Source organism: Lipophrys pholis (assembly GCF_963383615.2).
Source record: "Lipophrys pholis genome assembly, chromosome: 1".
NCBI lineage: Eukaryota > Metazoa > Chordata > Actinopteri > Blenniiformes > Blenniidae > Lipophrys > Lipophrys pholis.
The window spans coordinates 4,945,120-4,971,989 of NC_137635.1; the positions used below are offsets into that span (position 1 = coordinate 4,945,120).

Below are 26,870 nucleotides of genomic sequence, written 5' to 3' on the forward strand. Positions count from 1 at the left end.
CGCTCCTCTGCGGATTCCCGCACATCACACCGTAGCCATGCACGCACAGGAACACACACATAACGCCACAGAGTTCTGTCTGGTAATTGTATCAGACAATTAAAGACACACAAGAGCTCGCATGGGATTAGGCAAATGGCTGCGATATTACCCAGCCCGCCCCCTCACATGTACTCTCCCACGAAGCCGACAGTCGAGGAACAGAAATGCGTCGTTTCTGGCTACTTTTAGAAGCATCCTGGAGGTTGGAGGTTAGCTGAGGTTAGTGGGGGTCAGACTGTTATTCTGGTCTAGACTCACTCTTAACCCTTCCCTTACTTACATTTTCCAGTGGTTTTTAACTTTATAGCTTTGGAGATTCAGCAACAAACACGCCTCCGGACACAAGCGGACCAATGGCATTCAACTGCCCGGACTCGGACAAACATTCTCAGCTCTGTAGCGCAGCAACAGTTTTATTTTTCTGGGCTATTTATATAATATAGGATGCAAAAAATGTCAATGAATGGTAAACCATGGAGCTCTGGGATGGTATTGCAAAGGATGGAGATTACAAAGAAAGGAAGAACTTTTATCGTTTATAATTTCCTGTATGATGAAATAATGTTAGACAGGCAAACTCACTATCCTCTTTTAAATCTGGTCTAAAAACTCATTTTTATTGCTTGGCTTTTATAAACTGAAGTTCTTCTGTTGTTGTTGTTGTTTTTCTGATCTCTGTATTTCATTATTGTAAATTTTATTGTGGTTTTGAATGTAAAAGCACTCTATGTTTAGAAAAATGCTATACAAATGAAGTTTTTATTATCATTATTGTGTAAAAATGCACATGGTTGTCAAAATGTACTCCCATGTGGATTGTCCATAAAGTAAATTTGGGCATTTAATGGCCAATCAAATCGGGTTGTATGTGGCCCCTGAACGAAAATGAGTTTAACCCTCATGAGGTCTGCTTTTTACAGAAGAAACATCTGGAAGGTTGTATGTTGCAGTTGGATTATACTGAGGTGAGTCGCTGGAGGTTTAGGGAGGTAGAGCAAGAAAAAAGAAAATCATTTTTGCAAAAAAATGTGTAAGCTCATAATAAATTTAACTCCTCCCTGCTGCTACTACCAAGCTTATCCTGCTACAGGTTGGAAATCACTACAAGGCAATACCTCGGCAGAATTTACTTTTAAACAAAGAGATTTTGAAAAGCATTATAAAACCAGCAACACTGAGCTGCATCGCTCCACTACTTTGTGCCTGAAACACTGTAAATCACCAGGAGATGCATGTCTGCAAAAGCCCTACAATCCTTCAGACTACGTTTGCTCACATACAGTGAAAGTGAAGCCGACAAAGCTGTCTGAGAGAAGTAAAGAAATGTGCACCCTGCCCTCGCATCAGCGGGATCGAGAGTCTGTTCGAAAACTCAGAAATGGAGCCGGGAACACTTAACAGCTCTGATATCTCAGCAGCCCGGCACTCTTAACTCCGCCCATCCTGGAGAGTGCAAGCCAAATCAAAAAAATACAAACCAAGCACTCCCCAGACATGCCCACCATACATCGGTCATCCCGAACACATGACGGATTTCTCGTAAGCGTGTTTCTTACTTGGCAATCGCTGGCGCCGATTTATTTGCGCACACACACATACACACACATACAGAACACCGCCGTCTTGATCTCAGGCATTTCCCAATCCTGGTTTGCATCAACGAGAAAACAGACAACTTCTCAGCGCCGTCCCGTTCTGTTCTAACCTTTTCTGTCACTGCTGTCTCCACAAGGTAATGTTTGCTTCCCTGCCCCCGGAGCCTGGATTGTCTCACTGTTGGATGAGGGCTGAGCTCGGCCGTGTGCGAGAGTGTGTGTGTGTGTGTGTGTGTGTGTCTTCATGAGGAAAGTTTTACACATCGGATCCAGAACTGTGAACACCTTTGAATACGTTTTTGAAGGGAAACCTGCAAAACACTCCTTCTTCAGATGCTCTATTGCTCACTGTTACAAGATTTAGACTCATTCTTCGTGCGATTTAAGACTTTTTATATGATCACGTCAGGTTTTTGCACATTTTTAAGCTGCTTTGCATTCACATCACACTTTTTTTTTTTTAATAGATTTTGCTATCAAAAGAGAGAGAGAGAGGCAGGTATAAAAAAAAGCCTCAGACTTCTTTAAGGAGTGCACAACTGATTTTGAGGTTTGTTTTGGTTGTTGCCCTGCAGAGAAAAGCTTTGTTTTCTTCCATTTCACTTGCGGGAATAACTGACAATCAAAGCAGGCTTTAGAGGAATCTATCGGGGTCTGAGTTTGTATTTTTTTTCCTAAACCTAAAGAAAGTACAGAAGACGGACAGATGGGAGAGATGAATGGATATATTCTGAGATTTAATCTTTCCTTTATTCACACACTGTTCACGAATGGAGTAATGAAGCAGGGACCCCATTACTGTAAGATTAGCTGGTACTTTCCACATTTTTTTAAGTCATAGGGCTTGTGGATCATACGTCCACTAAATCACATTTTAAAATGACTTTTTTCTGTTTGTTACAACACAGCATAACAACAACAGCATAAAGTTGCAGATTTTCTTTTCCCACTTTCAAAAATGAACAAACTGCTCCAAGATTTGTACAGATGTTCCCTCTGAATTTCTGCTTTTAATGTGTTTATTTCAGGCTGTGTATACGTCTGCATGCATGGACGAATATTATGTACTTTTTGAACAGTTTTATCTAAGTGTATATTGGATCATGTATGTAGGTGGTCTGCATCCACACTGTGCTGCTCGGTCTTAGGAAGAAGTGTTTAGACTGGGGAATCCTCATGTCTGAGTATCTGCTTTGAATATAACAGTGCAGCCTATACTGCGGCTTGTATAAACAGAAACACTTCAGAAACTCTCGCCTGCAACTGACCTCGTAATCCCATTGAGAAGAAAGTTACTTGTTGATAAAGACTATTAAAAATCAAGGAATTGTCAGGAATATATTCACGAAATGCAGCATGAGAAATATGAACCACTTAATGTGGAGATGTAACATACCATGTGCAAGCAATGCTGAATACTTCTTTTACTTAAAACACAAATTACTTTTCTAAAACTTCACAACAGGACAAAATAACACCATATTTCTTATGACACTCGACTTATTCTTGATGGCTAACTTTGAATGCTCTGCAGGAACCAACATACTCCAATACAGTAGTGAGCTACTTTAACACTTTACCAGACAAGTGCTTACATTTATAAAAAAAATATATATTTTTTTAAAAATGCAACAATATGAATACTGCTGCTTGTGTAGGATTTCTATAATTTGTGAAAATAATAAATAAAGCAAACATTATCTGGTATAATTTCAAAATAAACATTGTGTTTTTGCTCAAATTATATTAATTACTTCCCATCAGTGCACATGATTGATGAATGTTAGTGGAAGAGCTTATATTTAGGGAGGAAATGTTGCATATATGTAGGACAGCAGCAGTAGTAGTAGTAGTTAGCAGTAGTCCTGTAAGGACTGATACAAGAGTAATCCAGTGAGATCTTGTGCGATTTTGATAAGTTCACATTCTCTTGGTGTGTCAAGAGGATCTTAGAAATAAAAAAAATAGAATAGAATAAAACTTTATTGACGCAGCAATGATAAAACAGTGTTGGCAGCAGTGAAATGTCGAGCAGCAAAATCAGTGACTGCATTAAAAACACGAGAGCAAAAATGCACAACTGACGAGAAGGCTTAAATATTAGGTACTTAAAATCCCCATAAATCAAAAGTATTTATAAAAGTAGTGCAATATACATATGAGATCTTTGAAGCACCCCAGAAACACACTAGAATTTAAATTTTGCATCTGCAGGTATTTCAATGTGTTTCTGAAGGACGACGGGAGCAGCAACAATGGAAATAAAAGTAAAATGATGTAAACAAAAGAGAATTTCTGGAAAAATGTAAACAGACACAGGATGGCTGTGGTTACATGAACCAAAGGTAATCTGATAAAACGCTGACCCGATTAGATTTACACCGCAAAAACACTTCAACCTGATAATACTTGCACATTCCGATTAAAATATAATCACGATCAGACTGTAGGGGGCGGTGTAGTCCGGATTCTGATCCAATCACAGTCCATGTAAACGACACACCAGGTAACTTCGGAGCTTTGCATGCAGGTCTGTGACGTCAGTTCATCTAACGTCATGACGTGACAGCGTAGCAGAGTAATCCGTGCCACATCACGCAAAGAGCGACCCATGTCGACTCGTCCCGATTATATTTGGAACCAAGAAAATGTTTCTTTGATGTTAAAAAAAATAAAAAAAGCACCACAAGCATAATCACTAAACGGGACAATCTTATCCTAGAATCGGAAATAATTCAATCAGATTGACAAAAAAAAAAAACCTGTGTAAAGTTCGGCTAGTATAACCAGCTCCTGGTTAAAAGCATGTTCAGAAAAAATGCTGCACGTTACGTTCACACAGGTAAACATGGCCGCGACGTGAAGATGTTGCGCAATCCGAGCTAACGAAGGAAAAAGTGAAGCAGAAGATGAAGAAAGACGGTGACCTTCTGTTGTAACACCTGTCTCACCTCATTGACATAAAAGTCAGAAGAAATGGGACATGACTGTTCAAAGACCGAGGCGGCTTTGAAAAACCGGTATACATCCCATTTAGGAACACATAACAAAGTAGCCTGCTGTTCAGATTGTCGTAACAAAAAACATGTCATTTGGGAAACAAGCACAAAAAAAAGTGGCCTGCTGTTTAAAGCAATTGTGGACCAGCAAGGGGGGGCGGGGGGATGACATAAGTGTTATCCACATGATATACTGGTCTGTAAACATTGTGGCTCACTGGAGTATATAAGCGTTTAGTGACCATCAAAATAAAAGTCTTTCTGGATCCCATATAGTTACAGAGAATAATAAATTCTATTTTGTTGCGTGTCTAAACTTGAAAACTCTTGGGTGTTATCAATATTTATGAACATGTGTTGTTTATTTAAAGTAATTTTATAATATGGACCTTTGTCTGTATGTTCAATACATCAAAAATCACAGAATTATTGTTTTTAAAAAACATACTACAAACATACATAAATTACTTAATCAAGTTGAAGCTCTCTGTTCAAAATATAAAAGATAAAAAGACTGTCCAAACAGGAAGACAGGTTTAACAGAAAGCAGGAGATAACTGAAGAGAGGAAACCGAGGACGGAGTGGAATAGGAGGAGAAAAATGAAGTTCTGGAGAAAAGAGAGGAGAGGATATGAAAAAGGACAGTGCCGCCGGAAAGACAGGAGAGGAGGTAAAGACAGGGGAACATCACAGAGGAAATGGAGAACGGAGCCAAGGGCAACTTGAGTCATAATTCGTTGTTGAATTTCACGAGGAGCCGTTTCACCCAGGATCCAGGAGGCGGGCCTCCGCTGGAGCGGCGCCTCACACCTTTAACAAGCTCACAGCAGTATTGTGTGTACTTCACATGTGCAGAGGAAAACTACAAGTGATGGACACATACTGTACATAAAACCTGTGTTATTGATTAAAAACTCCAAGGCTGCAGTGTTGTGGATAAGATAAACAGTGAAAAATAAATAAATAAATGAATGAAAACAAGCTGGAGTCAGGGATCAGCGACCCCTTTTAGAGGAAACAAGAAAAAAAAAAGAGCAACTAGAAAGTTCAACATTACCACACTCTTACTGGAGTTGAATTTGGAAGTAGTATAAACCAATTCATGCACTGAGGAATCTAGACTCTTTATCAGTCTGTAAGTTAAAACACTCACACAAGAAAATTGTCTTCATATAGGAATAGTGTGTATTGTGTCATGAAATGTCTATTCTATCATATATGATCTTATATAATTACTTGTAAGTGTTCTGATGGTAAAAGATCCATGTGTCTATGGTTTCTCCAAACCATAAGTGATGCACTTTAGTGTACTTGAAGATTTTAGATCCTGCATAACTCTTAACATCTCATATTATTTTGCACTTATTATTGTTGTGCAGTGTGTTTTATGTTTCTACCAAGAGACTGGAAGAGAGAATTAGCTCTGACTAAGAACCTAAATATGTGTAAGTATTAATTTATCAATGTGCAATTAATATCCATCAATGTTAAGAAGTCACATTTTGGATTCTTTAATAGTTTGAGCAACAACAGTTGGAACTGTTCAGGTTGTTAGATTCCACACATCTGTAAAACCTCCTCCATAACATTGTCCTCACTAATAGACGGTTTAATTTGATGAACAGGAAAGGTGCAAAAGGAAAAAAAACACCAGATTACAGCGGGTATGGGAGGAGGAGCCTGAAACTCTCCCAGCCCCTCTAAATATCAAAGCACACCAGCTTTGTCTCACACTCAATACTGCACCACCGAATGTTTTCACACTATGAAATGTGACTGATATCTGCTCTTCCACAGACAATAATAAGAAAAGTCTGGTAATTCTTTGCTTAAGGGTGTTGTAAAGGTTAACGGCTCACCACACAGTGAGAGGATCTCCGGTTTGAGAGTTTGCATGATGTCCCTGTGGGTACTGCAGTTTTTCCAGTTCATGTGTATGAGATTAACTTGTGACTCCAAAATTACCTGCAGGCGTGTTTTTGAGGCCCCATTTACACGACAACAAGTCAAGTTGTTTCATAGAAGTTTTGCAATGAAAACAATGTGGTATTTTTGTCGGGTCACCGGTGGGTGCTATTTCTTTGTTTTATGCAATGAACACAGGCAGAGAACAACACACTATAAACTCTAACAATGGTGACTACAATGACATTCATAATGACAGGTTGGATTGTTATTACGGGTGACTGTCAACTATAAAACTGCCAAGTCCCAGGAGAATATAGAAGTCATGACACTCAGGATGTTATTGTCCACCTACTTGCGCATGTTGCAGAAGAACTATTTAGTACACCCGTGGTGTGAATACACATTTCACAGAGACAGAGTTGTCACATAAAGGAGACACCCCCCCCCCCCCCCCCCTTTTCTTGCTGCTACTTCATCCCTCTTGGAGGTTTCGGTTAGAAAAGCTGAGCCCACACTTTGAAAATGGCAAATTTAAGATAAATATTAATAAAATTAAGAGTATAGAGGTTGAAGTGTTGCAAGAAAAAAAAAAGAAGAAGAATTGTGAAGAGAGTCACAGAGAGAAAATTAGAAGAAGAAAAAATAAATAAACTGGGGTCAGCGTGAGGGCCAAAACAACCTGGAACCCATTACCAAGAGCACCCAGCGGGACCACTCCACACTGCCACACTCCCCCGCCTGCAGTTCTCATGATGTCACGTACTACGGCCAGCCGCTGCTCTCTCCTACATAGCAGCACGCAGCCCGGCTTCGACAGCTCCAGATAAGCTTGATGAATGTTTTTTTGAAAGTTCTGGACATAAATTTCCCCCCGCTGCTACATAAAGCACTCAAACATCTTGAAAACGGTCTCGTAACTTTTCACTTTAAAGTTTTAGTGACTCACCATAAGCAAAAAAAAAAAGAAAAGACTATTACTGTGTTATGTTACAGCAGAGAGTCTTGCTGCTTTTCTGATTTCAATACTTGGCGATCTGTTTGCTGGCAACTGTTTAAAATTTCCATTCAGCTCAATGTGTTTGCTGAAAGGACTTTTCTTCTTGCAAGATTTACAATTTAACGTAAGTTAAAAGTTCCTTTGTTGTGTTAAAAACATCTTTCTGATCTCTCCAGTGAGTACAATCGCGCATACATCGAAATCGGATTGATCGTGTCCTTGTGTTCACCCTGCAGACTTTCAGCTTAATGAATGACTCCAAACTGGGCTGCTGCGTCGCTGATCAATCTGCACAATAACTCTGGCATTGCTGCAAACGGTCACCAAACGTAATGAATGAAAAAGAAAATGTGGAAGTTTAAAAGTTTTTTCACTCCCGAGAGACAGACATCCGAGTAATAGATTTACTTACTGTGGCATGGAAAAGAATGATATGCTGTAGAGGGAAGGGAAGAAGAAGAAGAAGAAGAAAAAAAAAAAGCACCGAACTCCAGTCCCTTTTGGTCTGTGTACACGTTGAGGAGTGAGAGGAAGGAGGCTGGAGCGACAGGGAGCATGAGAGAGAGAGAGAGCGATGGAGGAAGAGAGGGAGTGTGAGAGAGCTCCACAAGAACAAAAACTAGCACAGGAGGAGAAACAAGGATGGGAAGTTTTTAAAAAAAAAAAAAAAAAAAAAAAAAAAAAAAGGACATAGACAGCGACTTAGAAACCTCTGCCTAACATGGAGGTACCCCCATATTAGGTTATGAGACAAGCTGCCCACAAGAGGGGAGATTTTATCAGCAAGCACACTCTAAACACGAGACAGAGAAGACACCAGTATATGAGGTTTCAATCGATTCTTTCTCCAGGAGCTTGTCCGATGTGTAAACAGCATGTGAACAAACTCAAATAAGGCCTCTGTGTTTTCGTTAGTTTGGGCGGGGGTGGGCGGGGGGGGGGGGGGGGGGGACTGCACCTAACTGGAAAACTGTCCATTGAAATCATTTAATTTGGAATCAATCAAAGCAAACTTCCATCTCCCATCAAATAAGAGATCAGTTTAGTAAAAAGAACAGCCGCTGGAACCGCGATACAGTCGTATATCATCTCTACGTACCATAGGTAGGCATATAGAAAAAGGTGTATCTATCCTGAAGGCAATTAAAACATTAAATAAAAGGAGAGTTAAATAAATAAATCAAATAAAAGCGTCGCTCTCACAGTTCATGTCAGTGGATGAAAATAATGTGTGTGAATGAGATCAGGACTTGTTAAAAGTCTGAAAGTTAAAAATTTCGCAAAGCAGGAGGGAACATGATCCCTCTAAAAGAGGCAGGGAATTGTACTACGCAGCGGGTTACTGCCCAGAAGAAAGGAACGTGGCAATACAGTCTCTAATATCACTTAGAAAATACACAGAGAAAGGCAACATGTTCCCTCGCTGGTTGCTGAAACTCTATCGAGCCCTTTGCAGTTCCAGTCAAAATCACTTAAATCTACCACCACATTAGTTTGCGATGACATTCTGGCTGACTTCAGTGTCCCTAAGAAAATTAAAATTATTAAATATAACAACCCTCCAGCCCACGCTACACGCTGCCGAGGCTAAATCACCTTTGAGGCATCTAAAGCCTGAACAATATTGACGTTTCGGCTCAGATCTTCAGGGATCATTAAATCAATGGACACTGAGCTTTTCAGTTTGCTGGTGGTCGCCGGGCGTACGGCAAACAAACCATGTTGTCCTGGTCTGTTGAAAAACATGTCAATATTGTAGAGGTAGGTTCAAGGTACCTCTATTAGTAATGCAAATTAAATATACACTAATGTAGTGATTCCCAATCGGGGGCGCCAAAGATTTATCTGGGGGTTGTGATGCCCTCTTGATTTTATGCGATCAAATGTTTTTTAGGTTTTAAAAATAAGGGAGTCAGCATTTAATTAATTTACGTTACGAAACTGCTAAGATTAAGCATGTGCATTCAAAGTGTTTCACTTATCTAAAATATGTAATATATATATACTATTCAGAAGTGTCTGCAAAATACACAAAGGTAAGCAGAGGGAGAAAAAGATGGCGGCGCGTCAGGCTCATGAGAAAGATGACTCAAGTGCAAGAACTAATCAGTTGATGCCCAGTTATCATCAAAGTGGTCTTCAGAACAAAGCCAACAGCTGTCCCGCCCTCAGTCTGCACTTTGCATTTCTCTGATCAACACACAGCTAATCAAACTGGTCTGCTGAGCCTCGAATACGAGATCAGATTCATGTACTACACAACATTTATTACAGCAGCTGTCTTTAGAGAACATGGAACCTCTCTGATCAATATGAATTAATAAAATGATATATTACAGGCTGACATTCTTTTCCAATATGGCTGTGCACAGCCTTTGGACACTGCCCGGTCTAGCTCAAATGACCTTGTTACAAAATATAATTTATGTAAGAATTATTATTATAGATAATTTATTTAAAAAGTCATGTTTGCTCATTTTAAAAAGCACACTGCCCTCTGGTGGAGATACATGAAGGCACTGAATACCGAAGCAGGATTAGAGCAACGGTCAAGAAACAAAACATCTAGACAAATACAAGAATTCTTTAGTATTTAATATGTTTTTAAAATGTAACACACAATCCATCCTATTGTTGTCACTATGATTTAAAGTGGTACTCGTGGATTTGAAGGAATGCAAAAAGACTACATAAAAACAAACACGATGCAAAAGTTGATTAAAGATCAACATATGCAACAGTTCTTATGGCAAAAAATCTGGTTTCTCGTGAAACACAAATCATGACTCAGCAAGTCTCAGCACCCCTGAACAAGTGACGTTGGTTCTCCTGCGGATTTAATCCACTTTTCCCCGCTAGATGGCGCCAAAGGATGACTGTAGGATGACCTCGAAGCCCTTCAGGCTCTTTCCACTGTGCATGGGATCTCATGTCAAAAAGTGAGGCATGAGCAAACATATTGACGTGCTTAAAATCTCCTTGTCTAGAACTGATGAAACATTTTGGAAGAAATATGGTGGAACATCACAAAATGGAGACATGGTCCAGCTCCTGGGGTCTCAACGTTTCAGGGCGTCACTAGAGTGGAAGGCCATCGGGGGCCAGCATGTGATTTGTTTTTTAACTTTCTTTTCAGTTTGTGTCAATTATTCTTACACCCTGTTGAGACTTTTGCATAATTAAAAAAAAAAAAACAACAACAATGATGATCACTTCTTGCACAGAGACACAAGTTTGAGGAAATGTTTGGGAATTACAAGAGAATCCAAGTATTCTTCTAAATTAATTTCATGGGCCGCCTAGAACTTAATAGGAACTACTTCAGTACAGGAAAGCTCGAAACTTTAACTCAATTCCTGTTGAAGACTTTTGACATAGATCCTGTTTTGTCGTTGTCTGGAGCTGCTGTGTGGAAAAAAAACAAAACAGCAATTAAACTCAGGACTATACAGCATCCTGCAAGCTTGAAGGTTTAATTTTGGCTAAATCCTCTCTGGTTGACCTCTCAATTTATGAGCTAAACTGTTAGGAAGGGGAGGAGACGGGCTATTTTTTACATCAATTGTGTTATTCTTTGACTTCGACAATAGCGGCGTGACCCATAACCGCTTCACGCTCTCGTTTCATTTGTTTTCGGGAATATTGCTGGTCGACTTACACACTCTTTCAATCAAACTAGTAGTATACGAGGTGTTGCTTGGATTCCGTCTAATAGCTGAATGCCATTGCTTCACTGGAGGAATTCGGCAAAGACATGACACATGTAGCCGCCATGTCGTCCAAGTGTTGTGAGCAGCGATCATATGAGGGTGATGAAACTGGGAGAGGTCGAAAAAACAGGAGGCTCAAGACATTTTCGGATGACACTCGTGACATTTATCAGAAAGTCTGTGGTGCTAATGTGACGCAATAAAGAATTCATGTGGCGCGTCCGATTAAAAGTCAACATCATGATTCATTCCCAAGGTTATAATCCAACATGTGACACGGTGATTGAGTAACATCGATCTGGAAGTGGTTGACACGCGGCTGTAAAACAAAGATTTTAACACTTTGTTTATGTGATTTGACTCCAGTTTAACACATTTTACTCGCGGATCTCTGGTTGGGGCTCGGCCCCACTGCTGGAGCAACGCAGATTTTTCCCACAATGCCGCAGAGATGCGAGAGGCCTGAGCCGACCACTAACACACACATGCACACACTAAAACTAGGAAAGCCAAAACACACCCACGTGGAGACTTGACACCCTCCCGTCACTGTCAACAGACCGGGCGAGTCCGAGCAGAAAACAAATGCGACGTCCACGTGCGCGTCTGTGCGGCAATTCAATTAAACTTATAAAAAACTTGAGTCACACAGAGGAAAAGAGGGAGTCACACAGCTCCGGACACTGTCTTTGTAAAAAGTAGTACTCTTCACAAAGGAATGACAAATATTTCTCATCCTACCTCCTTATAACGCAAGCAGCCATCTGACTAAACTGGAGTGTGTCTCAATACACACACACACACACACACTAATCTCTCCAGCTAAGCCACAACACCCAGCTGGGTGAGAAAGTGGCCGGGTCGGCACATTCCTTTATTGAGGCAAAACACACAGAGGGAGAGCATAGGAGTGATAGACGCAAGGTTAAACGAGCGTGGCGTGCATGGAGGGTAAGCGTGTGTGCAGAGCAGGGGTCTGATAAGTCATTTTATTGAGTCACTTCGGCGGGTTCATTCTCTGGTTTTTCTCCCACACCTGTGCAGTGTCCTCGACTGGATTAATGAGCTCCTGAGTATCCCGGTTGGTTGTTTGGAAATGAAACCGATCGGAGGGAAAGACAGAAAAAAAAAAAAAAAAAAAAAAGGGATAGATTCATGCACATATCCATTCTAACCTGGTGGCTGGATGCTTTACTCTGTCAAAAGATCGTCAGGTGGTTGTGATCATGGAAACGTCTCATCTAAATGGGCAGCAGTTGGAGGTGTAAAATCCTCTGTCATGACGCCATTCCAAACTTCATCTGAAACTAACAAATGGGTTTCTACTGTTCAATCTACCCAAATTCAGGATCAATCGCAGTGTATAGTATTTTCACACAGAATTACTTCACCTTCTTGAAACACTATTTTATCAGAGCATATTCTTAAACTACCTCATTGACCTTTGCAACTGTAATGAGAGTAAAATCCCAGCTGGCACTCAGGGGCCATTTTACAAAAAGGATTAGTATGGTATGCAGGTTTTGTGCAGTTCCTGAGTCAGCAACGGAAACATTTCACACATATAAAGTAGGAAATGAGAGCTTGAGTTTAAATCACAGTTGATCCATCCATCTTCTATACATATCACGCAATTCGGGTTCACGACTGGTGTACCGGGAGAAAACTCATACATGCACAGGGAGGACATGCAAACTGTATATTGAGTTACAGCCAAAAAGGAAGAACATTCTTCAGATGCGATGCTTTACTGTTCACACGTGCTGAAATACCAGTAGGTGTATGCCACTGAACACAAGCCACATGATTCCATTGCTTCATTTCACCTCTTCGGGATTTAAATTCCTTGCTCAACCAAATTTACACAGCCTGGCATCAACAGACTGCAGTAAAATACACACACACACCATATGTGACAGCTCCATCAGGGAAGCATAAAGTGCACAATCATGTGGTTGATATGGCTTAACTGGGGAAAAGGAAAAACTCCGAAAAACTGGCACATGCAGATCAGCTCAATTTGTAACTGTCAATGTAATATCAGTCATTTTCTAAGTGGAACCCAGCTGTGGTCCGTGAGATTCAATCAATGAAGTAGAGAAAAAGGAGTCTTCTTTGTTAAGCATATTTCATTTCAGGCAAATTTACCCTTAAAGAAAACCACGGATACAAACGCCGCCGCCTGTCTGTCTGATGACCCGGACAATTAAATTAACCAGTCTATTTACTGAAACAATTACCTGGAAAACCAATCAGTACGGCCTCACCTCATGACAACGTCTGCTGCATAACAAATGTTTTAAAACCGGATATTCGCTGCTCATTTTATTTGGAAACACAACCTTCGCAAACAAGACCTAATTAGTCACCAAGATGTGCAAGTGTTGACACAAGTTATTGCCGGAGCTCCCAACTTACCCGTTTCTGAAAATGGTGTTTGACGAGCTAAGTGCCGGAGGAAACATCGTTTTGAACAAACATGACGGGTTAACAACGGGTTTCCACCTGTTCCAGCACAAAACGTTGTACTTTAATGAAACTGTCTGGCAGAACTTATCCAGCGTAAAACAGAAATAATCACGACTCTATCATTAGTCACTGCTTTTTACACCAGGGGTGTCAAGAGTGAGACGAGCGGACACAACACGAACGATGACTACCTTGTTGATGGCAAACTAGCCTCAAGGCCATGCTGTCTGGATGAGGTTGTAAAAAAAAAAAAAACACAATGCAACAGCGACAGAAGTTGTTTCAACATTTCACTGTATTTTGCAGTAATCTTTGATAGCAATTGTTTGGTTTTACAAAAATAAAGACTTTTTTTATTTTCTATAATTTAGTCAGGAGAACCACATTGAGATTAATAATCTATTTAACAACCGTGTCCTGTAGAGCTGGGGGGTACTGAGGGTCTCGCTCAGAGAGCCCCAGTGCATTTTTGGACTGTTTGGATTACTTTAATCACCTATAATTGATGCCACAACAAAGAAAAGTTTCATTTTTAAAGTTAGAATGACTATTTCACCGGTCCCGCCCACTTACTATGAAATTGTGCTGTATGTGATTGAAAAGTTGCTGTAATTTGTTCCAGCAGATCAAAGTGAAGACATATTTTTTACTCATCAACAGTTGTCTTATGCACCTTTTTTACTTTTTTAAAAGCCCACGATAGGGAGCGTGACCCAGTTTCAATCGACTTTGGCCAGACACATGTAAGACACCTTGGATATGTTGCTGGTTCCTCCAACATGCACATCTAAACCCAGGCTCACACAGAGAGAACATGCAAACTGTACAGAGGAAGGCCTCGACTCCTTCAACAAAATATTCTTGCCGTGAGAAAAGATTACAAACAACTACATCCGTGCCATGGCTTTTTGCTTACATTCTTTCAGTAGCTTTGCTTTACTGCAAATAATAACAATATAAGTTCTTCAGAATACAACATACTGAGGGTTATCTATTATTCTCAGACATTAAAGGAACTGAAAAGCTGTGATACATTTTTGAAGAGAAATGAATAAAATATGTTTGTGTGGCCTTGTTTTTCTGTACTGGTGGCTCCCGAAACTGGCCTGCACACAATCTAATACGAACTGAAGTCCCTGGGTGGCTCATGAGGACTCGTTTAGGGACCGGGTAAAAAAGTTAATTTTAGGCAACGAAAAGAAACAGCTGATGTTGAAGGAAGTCAATGTACTGCCCCGATAATGCCATTGTCCTCATATTGTCAATTCACATACCGTGTCCATGCATCACTTATTATCAAAGCAGATGGGAAATTGAGTACTAAAGTTAAGCATGTTTGTGTGGCTGGGACAGAGAAAAAGAGCGGTCCTGTGACAAGAGCTGATAAAACTGCCTCATTCTCCAACTATCAATCCACTCGGGCAGGAAATGATGTACACGGGCAAGACTGTTGTTTTAGTGAATCAAACCTGACAAGACTTGTTTTTGCTGAACTGTGCTTCGGTGGGTCCACACCAACAGTTCACCTTTGTTTCACGAGAAGGAATTTCTTAATGAAGTACATTACGAACGCTGTGCGTTTAATGGCAGACTCGTAAAAATGTGCCGACCCGCACTCTCCTGAGTGGAAACTCGTTGAGGCACGGCAGCAGGAGACGACACATGCGAACATGTCATCACAGAACCTTGAGAACTTGAGTGCAATCTCATCTAATGAGCAACGGCGAAGGCTCATAAGAGAGAAAAAAAAAATGTCTGGTTGATGAAAATTTCTAAAGTGGTCGATGTAGAACAATCCGATAGTAGAGTTTAAAATAATGTTGATGGTGCTGCTATCAGTGAGCTGAAACTAATGAGTGTACTCTGCAGAATCCTGAAAATATATTAAGGACTTTAAATTATATCACATTCATAATTTGTTGCACCGACTGTATTTTTAACAACGCCACGAGCTGTTACTTTTCAGACATGCTGCAATAATTAAAACCAATGGCCATACAATAAGGCTGCAGTGTTCCTTAATCAGAGAGTTTATATTGTATGATCTGCTTGTTAGCAGCTGGTCGGCTCCCACCGAGTTTAGGAAGCTTCCAGAAGCAAACGACAGAAGGTCAACGACACGCACTTATTTTTTTTACGTCCTTTCCCACCACAAATATTCCCGGATTTGAAGCAGCAGTGTCAACTCATGAGGAGGCGGGTGGCAGGAAAACATAGGGTCCCTTGAGAGGAGAATTTATTTATAAAGAAAAACATCTTTAAGAGGGTAAAGGATATATTTTTTGGAAAAAAATCTATCTCTCAGGCCCATTTCCACTCAGCTCACTTATTGAAATGGTCACTTACCACTCAGCCTGACATCATGTTGGGGTGAATAAAAGGACACGGCGGGGTTCTAATTGGTCGACTCCACAAAGGCAAGCGGCGAAGCGCCCCTGGCTGCAGACGCCGTTTGATCCCTCCGCTACGTGCGTGTACGTAAGCCAGCATAACATAATGAAACACTTACCTATTCTGTGTCAAACATCCCTCACACTTACTGCATTTTCTATGCATGTTTGAGGATTAGTGAACAGAGAGTATTAACATGGTTTGAAAGGAAACTTCTCCAATTTAAATTGCACTTTTACAGCAAAATCAGGGCCTTAGAAATGCAACATGCAGCTTTAACAGAGCAGGCAATGGAAAAAAGTTAGATTAACAGAAGATAGAACCCTACCAATTTATTTTGTTTAATATTGTTGTTTCTGAATTTCCAATCAGCAGAATAGAATACGTGACACAGGCGCATGATCCACAATCTAACTACAGTGCTAACTTGAGAAGTAACTAAATAATAAAAAAATAACTGTAATATTTGAGAGGCTCGTCATTAAAAAGGTCTGGGCCACAATATTTTGCAAGTGCCAAAAGCAAAACTGAAAGAAATTATACTTTGGGTGAAGCATAAAGTTCCACTGGCTGATTCATTATATAAGTATGAAAAATGTAAGTTTGCGGCTTTGACTTGGCCTGGATGTTCTCTTTGCTTCCTTTCTTATACTCTCTCCATCCTTTCCCAAACAGCCTGTGCCCCCCCCCCCCCCCCCCCACCACCACCCCCCCACCACCAGCAAGATTCCCACTTCGCGTTCTTGTTTTTTTCTTTTTCCACTGTTAAAATCTAATTTTCTTCCTCTTTACCCCCCCCCCAGCTGATTTTAACCCTCCATTCTCGTCACTGTTGCCCTGCTCCAAACCCCTCCTGCACCTAATCCTGTGTGCTTTGGCTCGCTTCATTCGTTGAAGCAATAAACACAAAGGACCGCAGGATACCTGCAGACAAACTCCTCGACATAATTACTGCAGAGTCAGGGTTAAACACCGTAGAACTGTCAAGTGTGCAGGAACATTTCCACATTTCCATCTATAAATTGTGTGCATATATATTATAGTATAATCTAACACAACAAAAACTCTTTTGTTTCTGCAATGGTCTACGTATTTCTTTGCAATGTGACAAAGTCCTTGCTTTCATTTTGCTTATCAGTTTGCCGGGTGACCCTTCACTGCAGGAGTTTGGATTGTGTTTTGACAAGGAAAAGTGCTGGCAACTCCCCCCGTTTTCAATGAGCTCATTATTAAAGTGGCTCTCCTTGGACTCTTGTCAGGCCCGTATTTCTACGACCGCGGAGGAGCCATAAAAACACTTTTGGCAAAGTCAGAAACCACACTGCAGCGTGCACACTCGGTACGTGTGCTTTTATGGCACGGGTGCAGGAGCCCCCTCCACACGTGAGAAATTTTTTAGACAGTGCTTGCCTTTGTTGTGGAAAAGCATGGAACAATAAAATAAAAAATGAAAACGGCAAGGACATATGTATACATATGATTCGCACGCATGTACGACTGTGCACAGACTTGCTGGAAAAGCATCATAACAAAATGCACAATCATGTGCATGCACATTTAGTGCCTAGAATAAAAGTTATTTCAACTGTGAAGAGTGTTCCACGTCTCATGCTTACTAGACAATGTTCTGCAAAGTAAATACACGAAATAAGCTCGGGGAGTTTAAACAACGCATGTATGCAATTAGCTGGCTAAAGATTTAAACTTGCAAATATTGTTCAGTTAAACTCTATTTATTTAAAATGCTGCTCAACAGCATTTAAGTTGACTGCAGCTTTACAACTGAAAGCTGGGTAAATAACATCCTCTCACAACACCAGCACACCTTCCAGTGTTTTAAGGCATAAAATGAAAGAAATGGCAGCATGTATGCTATTTCTGCAAAATCTACCTCTGCGAAAGCACTCCCATTGTTAATGTTTATAGCATATTGATCTCTTTGCATGTGTGCATGGTTTTATTGCAAACAAACAAACAACAGCACCCACTAGTGACCCTACAAGCTAACGACATCTTTTGCAGCCCTTTCTGTGTAAACGTTTTTCAAAATATCTTAGTGTAAACACGAAACTTTTCCAAAACTAAAATGCAAAAAAGAAGCGCTTTGGCTTTCATTTACACCACAACGTTTCAAGCAAAATGCTTCAGGAGGTTCATTGACTCATATTGAGCTTGAATTCACGACGCCACATTTTGATGAGAATGCAGCCAACAAAAACAGGACAGTCTCCTGCGTGATGCAGCAGAGTCCCCACATAATGTCTGCACCTCGGACTGAAAACCGTCACTTATTGAATGAATTAAAAAGTTGATGCTTGAAATTGTTGCTGCCGAGGTTGCTAAAGGTGAAGAGCTCCTTTGAGAAATGTTGTTGTGTGTAAAACACTGTTTGAAAGTGAAATATTAATGCAGTAATGTCCTGGGTCTCCCTCTATTTCTCTTCTCCCCCCATCTCTGGTCTCTTTCTCTCTCTCCTAACTCGTTCACCCTCTCCCTATTTTCCATTCCAGTAAGTCTAATGCAGATGCCAACTCTGCTCAGTCCATTTACACGTGTGCTTTCACACGCACAGGAGACGCAGTCAGTCAGTCTGTCAGTAATATGGGGGTGCAGGACCAACAGAATAAATCATTTTTCCACAGCAGGGGAAGCCCTAACAAAGAGGCCTGTGTCTGTGTGTGTGTGAGAGAGAGAGCGAGACAGAGAGCGAGACCGAGAGACAGAGCCTATTAACATATTGCCTAAACAAATTATTCATCTTCCATGCATTACAGACGTAGCATTTCAACACAAACAGACGGAAGCAAACACAAAGAACAACTGCTCTCCTCTAAACCGAGGATCAATCAAGTCATAAAAACTCCTGAGCCTCAGTCGCTATAAGACGCTGGTTTTTTGTTCCTGTGGCAGAACAGAGAATGTTGATGTCATCTAAAGGAAGGTGTATTTTCTCTGAGTCCTCTTCCGTTTGTGTGTAAAACAAGCAAAAGAGAGGATAAAGTGCTCAAAGTCACAGAGTGATAAAATAGTCTTGCTCATCAACCACTAATATATTGCCCAACAGTTTCCACAAAACCATCTTTTATACTCTGCTTAACACAGTGTTGGGGGGGCTTGACACCGGGTGAAGGCGGTGTCCATGCTACACCAGTTCATTGCGGGACAAACCTACACAGTCACAGTCACACTCAAACGAGGGGCCTTCACACTGGGTGGCAAGAGCGATAACGACTCCGCCGTTCTCCTAAAGACTTAATTGTTCTCTCAACTTCAAGACTTCATGGTAACTATGAAAAACTTGCTGAGTTGTTCAGATAAGAACCACAAACCAACAAGAAATGGGGGCACGTTCACAGACGTGAAAGCTAAAGTACCCAGAGACACGGACAGACTCACCGCATCGCCGTCCTGATACGACTTCATTAACAACTTTGGTCAATAAAGCCCCAAATGCCTTTCTTATCTATCTGAAATGAGAAATTTGACTGCATGCACACACACACACACACACACACACACACACACACACACACACACGGTGTATTCATTCTCTTACCTGCCGTAGCTTCACTCCATAAAAGCGTAGCACTCCTCTGCAGCTCTTCAAATCTTCCCCCGCACCACACATTAACACGGGCCATATATCCTGCTTGCTTGGAAGCCAGAGTTTGTGATGAACGGCGACCACGCGGACGTCCTCTGCAATGTGACCCGACGGCAGCGCCTTGACAATAGCTCTGGTCCCGGTGCACACGGATTTGGTGACCTTGCGGGAAAGAGAAACGTTTGTCGTCAAGTCATAAAACACACGGTTTAAACTCATTTCAAAGTTATTGAGATAAATACCTTCTGATTATTTTTGAAGAACCGCCTCACCAGGACAGTGGAACGTTCTTTCCGGTTTCTAACAAACTCAGAGTTTTCTGACAGAACGTCGCCATCGTCCTCGTCGCTGCTGCTGCTCCTGCAGTTCCCTTCCCCTCCTGCGGATGACCGCTCACCGTGGCCCAGGTCAGCTGTCATGGTTTCGAAAGACTGACGCCAAAAGAACAGCTTCTCTAAAGAGTATTTGTCAACCCGAGGCTTTCTATTGAGCCGCTCTAAACTTGAAAACCCATCTCTGAGGCGCTCACGATTGTTGTGTCCGTTGGCGTGGTGCTGGCGGTGGCTCGGCATAGGGGAGCTACAGGGAGATGATACCAAAGAGTTCGGTTCACTGGAGGGGCCGCCTTGGGACAAGAAGTAAGGCGACATCTAAAAGCACAAAACATAGCGACAAGAGAACTTTTCATTGTATTTCTGTGTAGATCTTAAAAAAAACACGTGATGTTTGATTTACTCATTGTGTGCCTTTATTACCTTGTTGAAAGCCAGCATCGACACTGGCAGGCTGCCCCGGCGGATGTGTCCCCGTTTGCGCTGTGAGGGGCTGGGATGCCGGCTGAGAGAGGGACTGGAGCTCTGGCTGTGGAAGCTAAAGGTGTTTGGATTTGTGTAAAAGCTAGACAGGGAACAGGAGCATCGGACGATGCCAGTTCTGCTTCTGCCTGTATCCACACCGTCTCCAGCAGTGACCAGCTGGCACAGACACCCCTCTGAATTTTTCCTAGGTACAGCGGTTATCCCATCCACGCTGCCGCCAGCCGGCAGCTCTGGGCAAAGTTTCTCTTTACTGCTTAGGACTTTTGAGCTATAATCCAAACATTCATACTCTTCATCCAGAATTGTCCCTTTTCCGCTGTCACAAGACAACTTCCTATAGAGGAGAAGGGACGGGCTGCTCCGCTGTTTTGACTGCCACAGTTGGTCGGAGGCTCGCCATGTTTCCTGGCTGGTGTTTGCATGTTTGGCGTCTCTGCTCGGTTTGCTAGAAACGTGCTGAGTCAATACCGCAGACCCAACCTGTGGCTGGTTCTCTTCTGTGGCCATCACGTCTCCCTGTGGCGTCCTGATTCGTCCTCTGTATCACTGTAAGTCTGAAAAGACAAGTCTGAAGTTATTGTTTGTCTTTTCCTGTCTGAAAAGACAAGGTCATTGATCATTACACTCACTTGGCATACATACAAAACATTTGGCAGCAGATTAGAATTCGGAATGCACCAATCCCAGCATAGGGCGTCGGGTTCAATACTGCACGGCATACATGCACACTCGTATTTGTAAATGATCTCCGATACAACCTGGCGACTATTACGTGATGTCATCAGTCAGCAATGACAGCCGCAGGCAGACAAGAGAGGACGAGCGTTTTCCGCAGTTTGGAGATTATTTGACATTAATGAGAATGACCAAAGTAAGAGAGACTGTGAATTATGTTCTGCCAAAATATCAAGAGGAGAAAAATAGTTTGTACAACAACAGCAACATCTGCCCCTCAGCAACACTGATGGGCAGTAACGTGTTACTGTCGTCTGGGCATAAAATTAAAAGATTGAAATGAACAAAACAGGTTAAAAAAAAAGAAAAGAAAAGACAAGTGTTTCATTTGATTCGGCTTGAAATGATGGAATAGAATGAGGCTGAACGGTCTGTTGCTTCACAGCGTATTCAGGTTGTGCATCATGTTTTTGATAAGTAACTAAAGTAAAGCTGTAATTATTATTGAATTATTTTTAAAAAGATTGACAGTAGTTCATTGAGAAGGGTTTTCCACGCTCAACTGAGAATTATTGCACCACTTCTCATACTTTACAGAGAGTTAACAATATTAGTAATCACACGATAGAAACATTTATTGTTATAATTCTCTATTCACTATAAATCACGGTTTTCTGTACTATTAGTATCTGTAGCTAAAAAGAAGATCAATAGGAGTTACTATAGGATGCTCTAAATGCACCGGAGACGTAAAGTGACGTCTTCTATCTCAATTACAGTCACAACAAGACACTGACCACTTACAGCACAACATTAAGGAAATTACATTTGCAGAGGAAATAAAATTTGAAGACTTCAAACCATATATTGTATAAAATGACAGCATTTGTATTTACTAAGTATTCAAGTTTATCAATGTAGTTTTACTAAGCCCCCTACCAAAGCCATTTATTCATTGCTACTCGTGTAGGTTATTATAATTGCCGACGAGGATTAAAATACTATTTCAAAGTCCTTGTTTCCTACCCAGTTAACTTTAAAGGTCCGTGTGAGGCAGTGCTACCCGGCAGTTTCAGGTTTCTTACTGGATTTCACAGTGCCATCCTGGGTGCAGGCTTCTTGCGCGGGGACAAATGGTCAGCTCAGCTTCCAGTGACCTCCTAAGTGACTAAAGGCAGCACATCCAGACAGAGTGCGCTCTGTCTGTGTTGTGGAAACCGTGGCTTGTGCAGCTGTACAAACCAGCAGATAGTGAAACCCACCAAGGTCACCCTGGAGGACTGAGGAATTTCCTTGATAGCACCGTCACAGTCGCCACTTAAGAGGCCATGTGTGTGCTTGCAATGCCTGGACCTGCATCTGAAGCATAGTTATCCACTCGCAGACCCTGAGGAAACAAAAAAAGAACATAAAACAACCAGTTATTGTTGTCACTTTTCGATATTGTACTTTCAGCTCCATTGAAGCACAAATAAAATATTAAAATCTGAGATGTTACCCGAGTTTTTTTTTTCCTTTTTTTAAGCTATGTTGAGTCTCTGAGAATTGTATAGGCTAGTACCAAAGAAACTCTCATGAGAGAATGGAAAACATCATCATACAAATAACAAAGAAAGGAAATCTCTCATCTTTTGTATCTTCATGTGTATGGTTCATGCGATCACCTTTTTCTGATATTGTCCAGCAGTCTTTAAATACATCACCGTTATAGTAATATGGAGGCACAAAGATTATAAAAGAAGCCAAGACATAAACTCCATGGTGTGAACAGTCATGCTTGTGAAACTGGACAGTGTATTTTATAAGCCTGGCATCCACACATAAAGTTCCATATAGAATAAGTACAAGAGTGCTGTCTCTACAATACCCACAAGGGGGGAAAGAAAACCCTTTCCTTTCCCCACAAATCCAGCATAATGATAAGCTTGCGGATTAGATCTGAGAAGACAATAGTTATGCACCCTGCGAATATGAAATATAACCCAAATGGACACGCTCAGCCACAAGATGTGTGCGTACTAATTGTGTGGTTCTCGTATTGTCGCAGGGGCCAATGAAGAAGAAATCCCTCCACAAAAAAAAAAAAATACAAAAATGAAGCCTGAAAGCTTATAATTAGTCTGACCACAGCCCTCCAGTGCCTGCCAGAGTGTGTGGGCTACAGTTGGCATGTGAGATCGACTCAAAGAGGGAGGACTTGCTCAAAGTTTTAATGTGTGGGAGAGCGAGAAAACTATAGACGGATGTATATAAACAATATTTCTTACGTGCATTGATTCATTGTATTTTTTTTTATCTTTGAATATTCTGTGCAGAACTTTTAAAATCTTGCTTATAAACTCTGAAATGACATATACAGCACTGTGTGTCCAAAGTGTCTGCGTTGGCCATCTGCAGACTCTTTTTCAAGACTCCACGCTACATTAACACAGACAGAACTTCAGCAAAAGGGATAAAACAGACAAGTGGCCCATTCATAAGCTCTCGGTGACATCTAACCTTCCAGCAAGGTCCTCTAATTTGCAGTTAATCTGCGGCTTTTTGATGACAGTGACTGGAAAGTCTCAAAAAAAAAAAGATAACATTAGATGATGGGACATTTAGGGAGGGAGGGCTCAGCTTGAGTTGCGCTCATTAAGTTAAATGCCATTAACGGCATGGAGGATTACATAAATAGATCAAACCTGCCGCGATCACCACATGTCACTACCGTTTTACTTCTCGTGGGAGACATAAAAGACTAAATCATACCTGTTGGGGAAAAAGTACATATTTGACTCAGCATTTTGTGAAAACTGATGTCGATCTCTCACCACAGCAAATAACGTCATCCGTATGTTTGACTTGGGACAAGGTTATGATGCTTCTCCTGCTGTTTGCGTTCACTTGGAAGGGATTCAGAATTGTGACATTCGACTAACTGCTTTAACTCCCCGACCGCTGAAAAAACTATATGCAGTGAATTTCAATCACTAAATAGTACCATCTCAAAAATGCTAATTAATCCGTCTTCTTAAACTGTTTCCTCAGAGTTACAGACAGCTGAAGCTAATAACAGAAAACAATGAGTGAAGAGCATTGTATCTAGGGAGAACCCATGCAGGCAAAAAGGAACATGCAAACTCCACACAGAAACAGGTAGTCTGGAATCAAACTGAGGCTTTATAGATGTGAGCTGTTTGATAGAAACTCACTTTATACAAGTTATAGTTTATTATATTGAGCATTGATTATTTTCTGTCGATCACAGCATCTCTGTGAATATCTAATATTGGTTTTTTTTGTTTGTTTTTTAAAGTTAACATTTTTTTCTATTTTGGATAAATTTCTTTCAAAATTGAGATATCATCTTTTTTGTATGTAGATTATCTAATACAACCGATGTGATAAACATGACATTTTTGTATGCACAACACTTTTTAAACTCCTGTCATAATAAATACCTGCGTTGAAAATGGTTGTTAGATGAGGCACAGAAATGAAGCTCGGGTTTCGAGGTGAATACCAGATTGCAGTTGCACAATGAAGAACAGAGCAGCACCTCTGGCGCTCACATTGCAACATACTGGAGCTGCTTGCCCGGAGCTACACTGTGGATCAAGAGCAGACGCTTTCCGACATCTGACCTGCTGAAAGGGTGACAGAAGAAATACTATCACCTCCATTTTGGAAGGTTTGTTGGGGGAAAAAAAAAAAAGACAAAAAAAGGGACTTTGCTGTGGTTGAAGTCATTGAAATAATGACTCTGATTGTCCATTTTAGGAAATCTCCAACGTGCTTTTTAAAACAACAATAATGTCTTCTGATGTGTCACTGTCAAAACTAACAGGTCTAACCAGATGTATCAAAACCTGGCAAAGAATTCATGCAGCCTGAGTCAGCACATATGACAGTTTAGGTCTCACCTGTCCCCATTTTTTTTGTTTTTTTTGTTGTCATTCCTGCTGGTTGTGAAACTTTAAACGGAGGCTCCAACACAAGCCATAGTGACGAATGAATGAATGAACGATCTTTTCTGCAAACCTGCACGATTTATTGCCAATCGGTAATAACAAAAACAGCTTATACAGCATCATCAAAGTGTGCTCCAGAATCATTGAAGTTCACCAGAGAAACTTGGGCACAAAAAAAAGTAACTGAAAAAGCAAAAAAAAATAAAAAATAAATAAATCAGGAGCCAACCAGACCATGCTCTTACACTATAGTGTGCCCAAAAGAAAGAATAATCGCTACACAAAGTCCTTCATTCCCTCTGCTGTTAAGCTCCTGAACACAGACCGGGCCCATATTAAAGGACTTTCACGTGATTTTATATAGAGGACATTATTTATTTATTGTTGTTTTGTTTTTTTTAACCTTGCTTTATCTTGCTCTACGACTTATATACGAAGGCTGCTTATAATGTCTCGACATCTCCCTCTGTCCCTGCTTAAAATATTTTCACAACAGATTGATTAGTTTATTGTGTTGTTGACTGACTGGAACCATGAGTTGCCTGAACTGAACTGAACAATTACCTGCAATTACAAATCAAGTTTGGTATTTGGTGAGTTTCACACATGCGGGTCTGGGCAACGGCTCCGTCAGACAAGATATCATCAGCGTCACTTTTCTAACCGGGAACTACCGGTAATCGTCTCCTGCTGCTTGCATGCAGCTGTGAGATGTGGGCCAATGTCATTAAAGGTCACAAACCGCGAGACGCATTAGGATCTCTGCTGGGATAAACCCGTTTCAAAAGAATATGTCGTCACACTGTCACTTTAAATCCTGCAGCAATGTGCCGAGGCACATGATGGACAGCTGTGCTTGCCATTAAGCTAATTTAAAATCTCTCTGAAATTAGAAGCAGAATTGGATTTCCTCACAGTGGTTACATAAAATGGATACAAGTATAGTTAAAGTGAGGTTTGTGAGAAGCGTGCGCGACATGTTCATTCACTGTCAATCCTCGGGAGTACTTTTAATTCATAGAATTTCAAAAACTGCAAATTAAATCGTTATATAAAAAGGTCAGTCGGATAGAGCAGACCTGCGGTGTGATCAAGATGTAAGCTTGGCATGCACACATTACAATCTGCACACATTATCACAAAGAAGAAATTAAATCTCTCAGAGTAACACACACACACACACACACACACACACACACACACACACACACACACACACACACACACACACACACACACACACACACACACACACACACACACACACACACACACACACACACACACACACACATAAACCAACTCTAAAGTAACTCCTGATTGCAGCTGAACTGTGACCCTGACCGAGAGGGCAAACGGCTCTTCCAGGTTCAATCTCAGCCGACGGCTAAAAACGCAGACGGACACACACGTGAACACATGCACACGTACACACACACACACACACACACACACACACACACACACACGCACACACACACACGCACACACACACAAATACACACACTGAAAATCAGGTCACACAGAGTGACAAGTGCACTGACCAAGAAAGCGCTCAATCACTTCTACTTCACTTGCTGTATTATCCACAATATTGTCCAACACATGAAATCACAACTACTGGAGTAACATTCAAAGTCTTTGAATATTATTTTATGACAATACTCACATTTAATGTCAATAAATGGCTTGAAAAGGCTCTTTTTTT

General features: G+C 41.0%; 1 protein-coding gene across 1 annotated transcript in view; it reads right to left on the bottom strand.

The window, feature by feature from the left end:
• plce1 (phospholipase C, epsilon 1) overlaps positions 1-19,707 on the bottom strand; it is a gene marked incomplete at its 5' end in the record, with an annotated part of 68,672 nt that extends 48,965 nt beyond the window's left edge. Inside the window, one exon of the mRNA XM_080479507.1 lies at positions 19,669-19,707. Coding sequence (XP_080335633.1) covers positions 19,669-19,707 — 39 coding nt within the window. The remainder of the gene's footprint in view (positions 1-19,668) is intronic.
• Between the last annotated feature and the right edge of the window lie 7,163 nt (positions 19,708-26,870).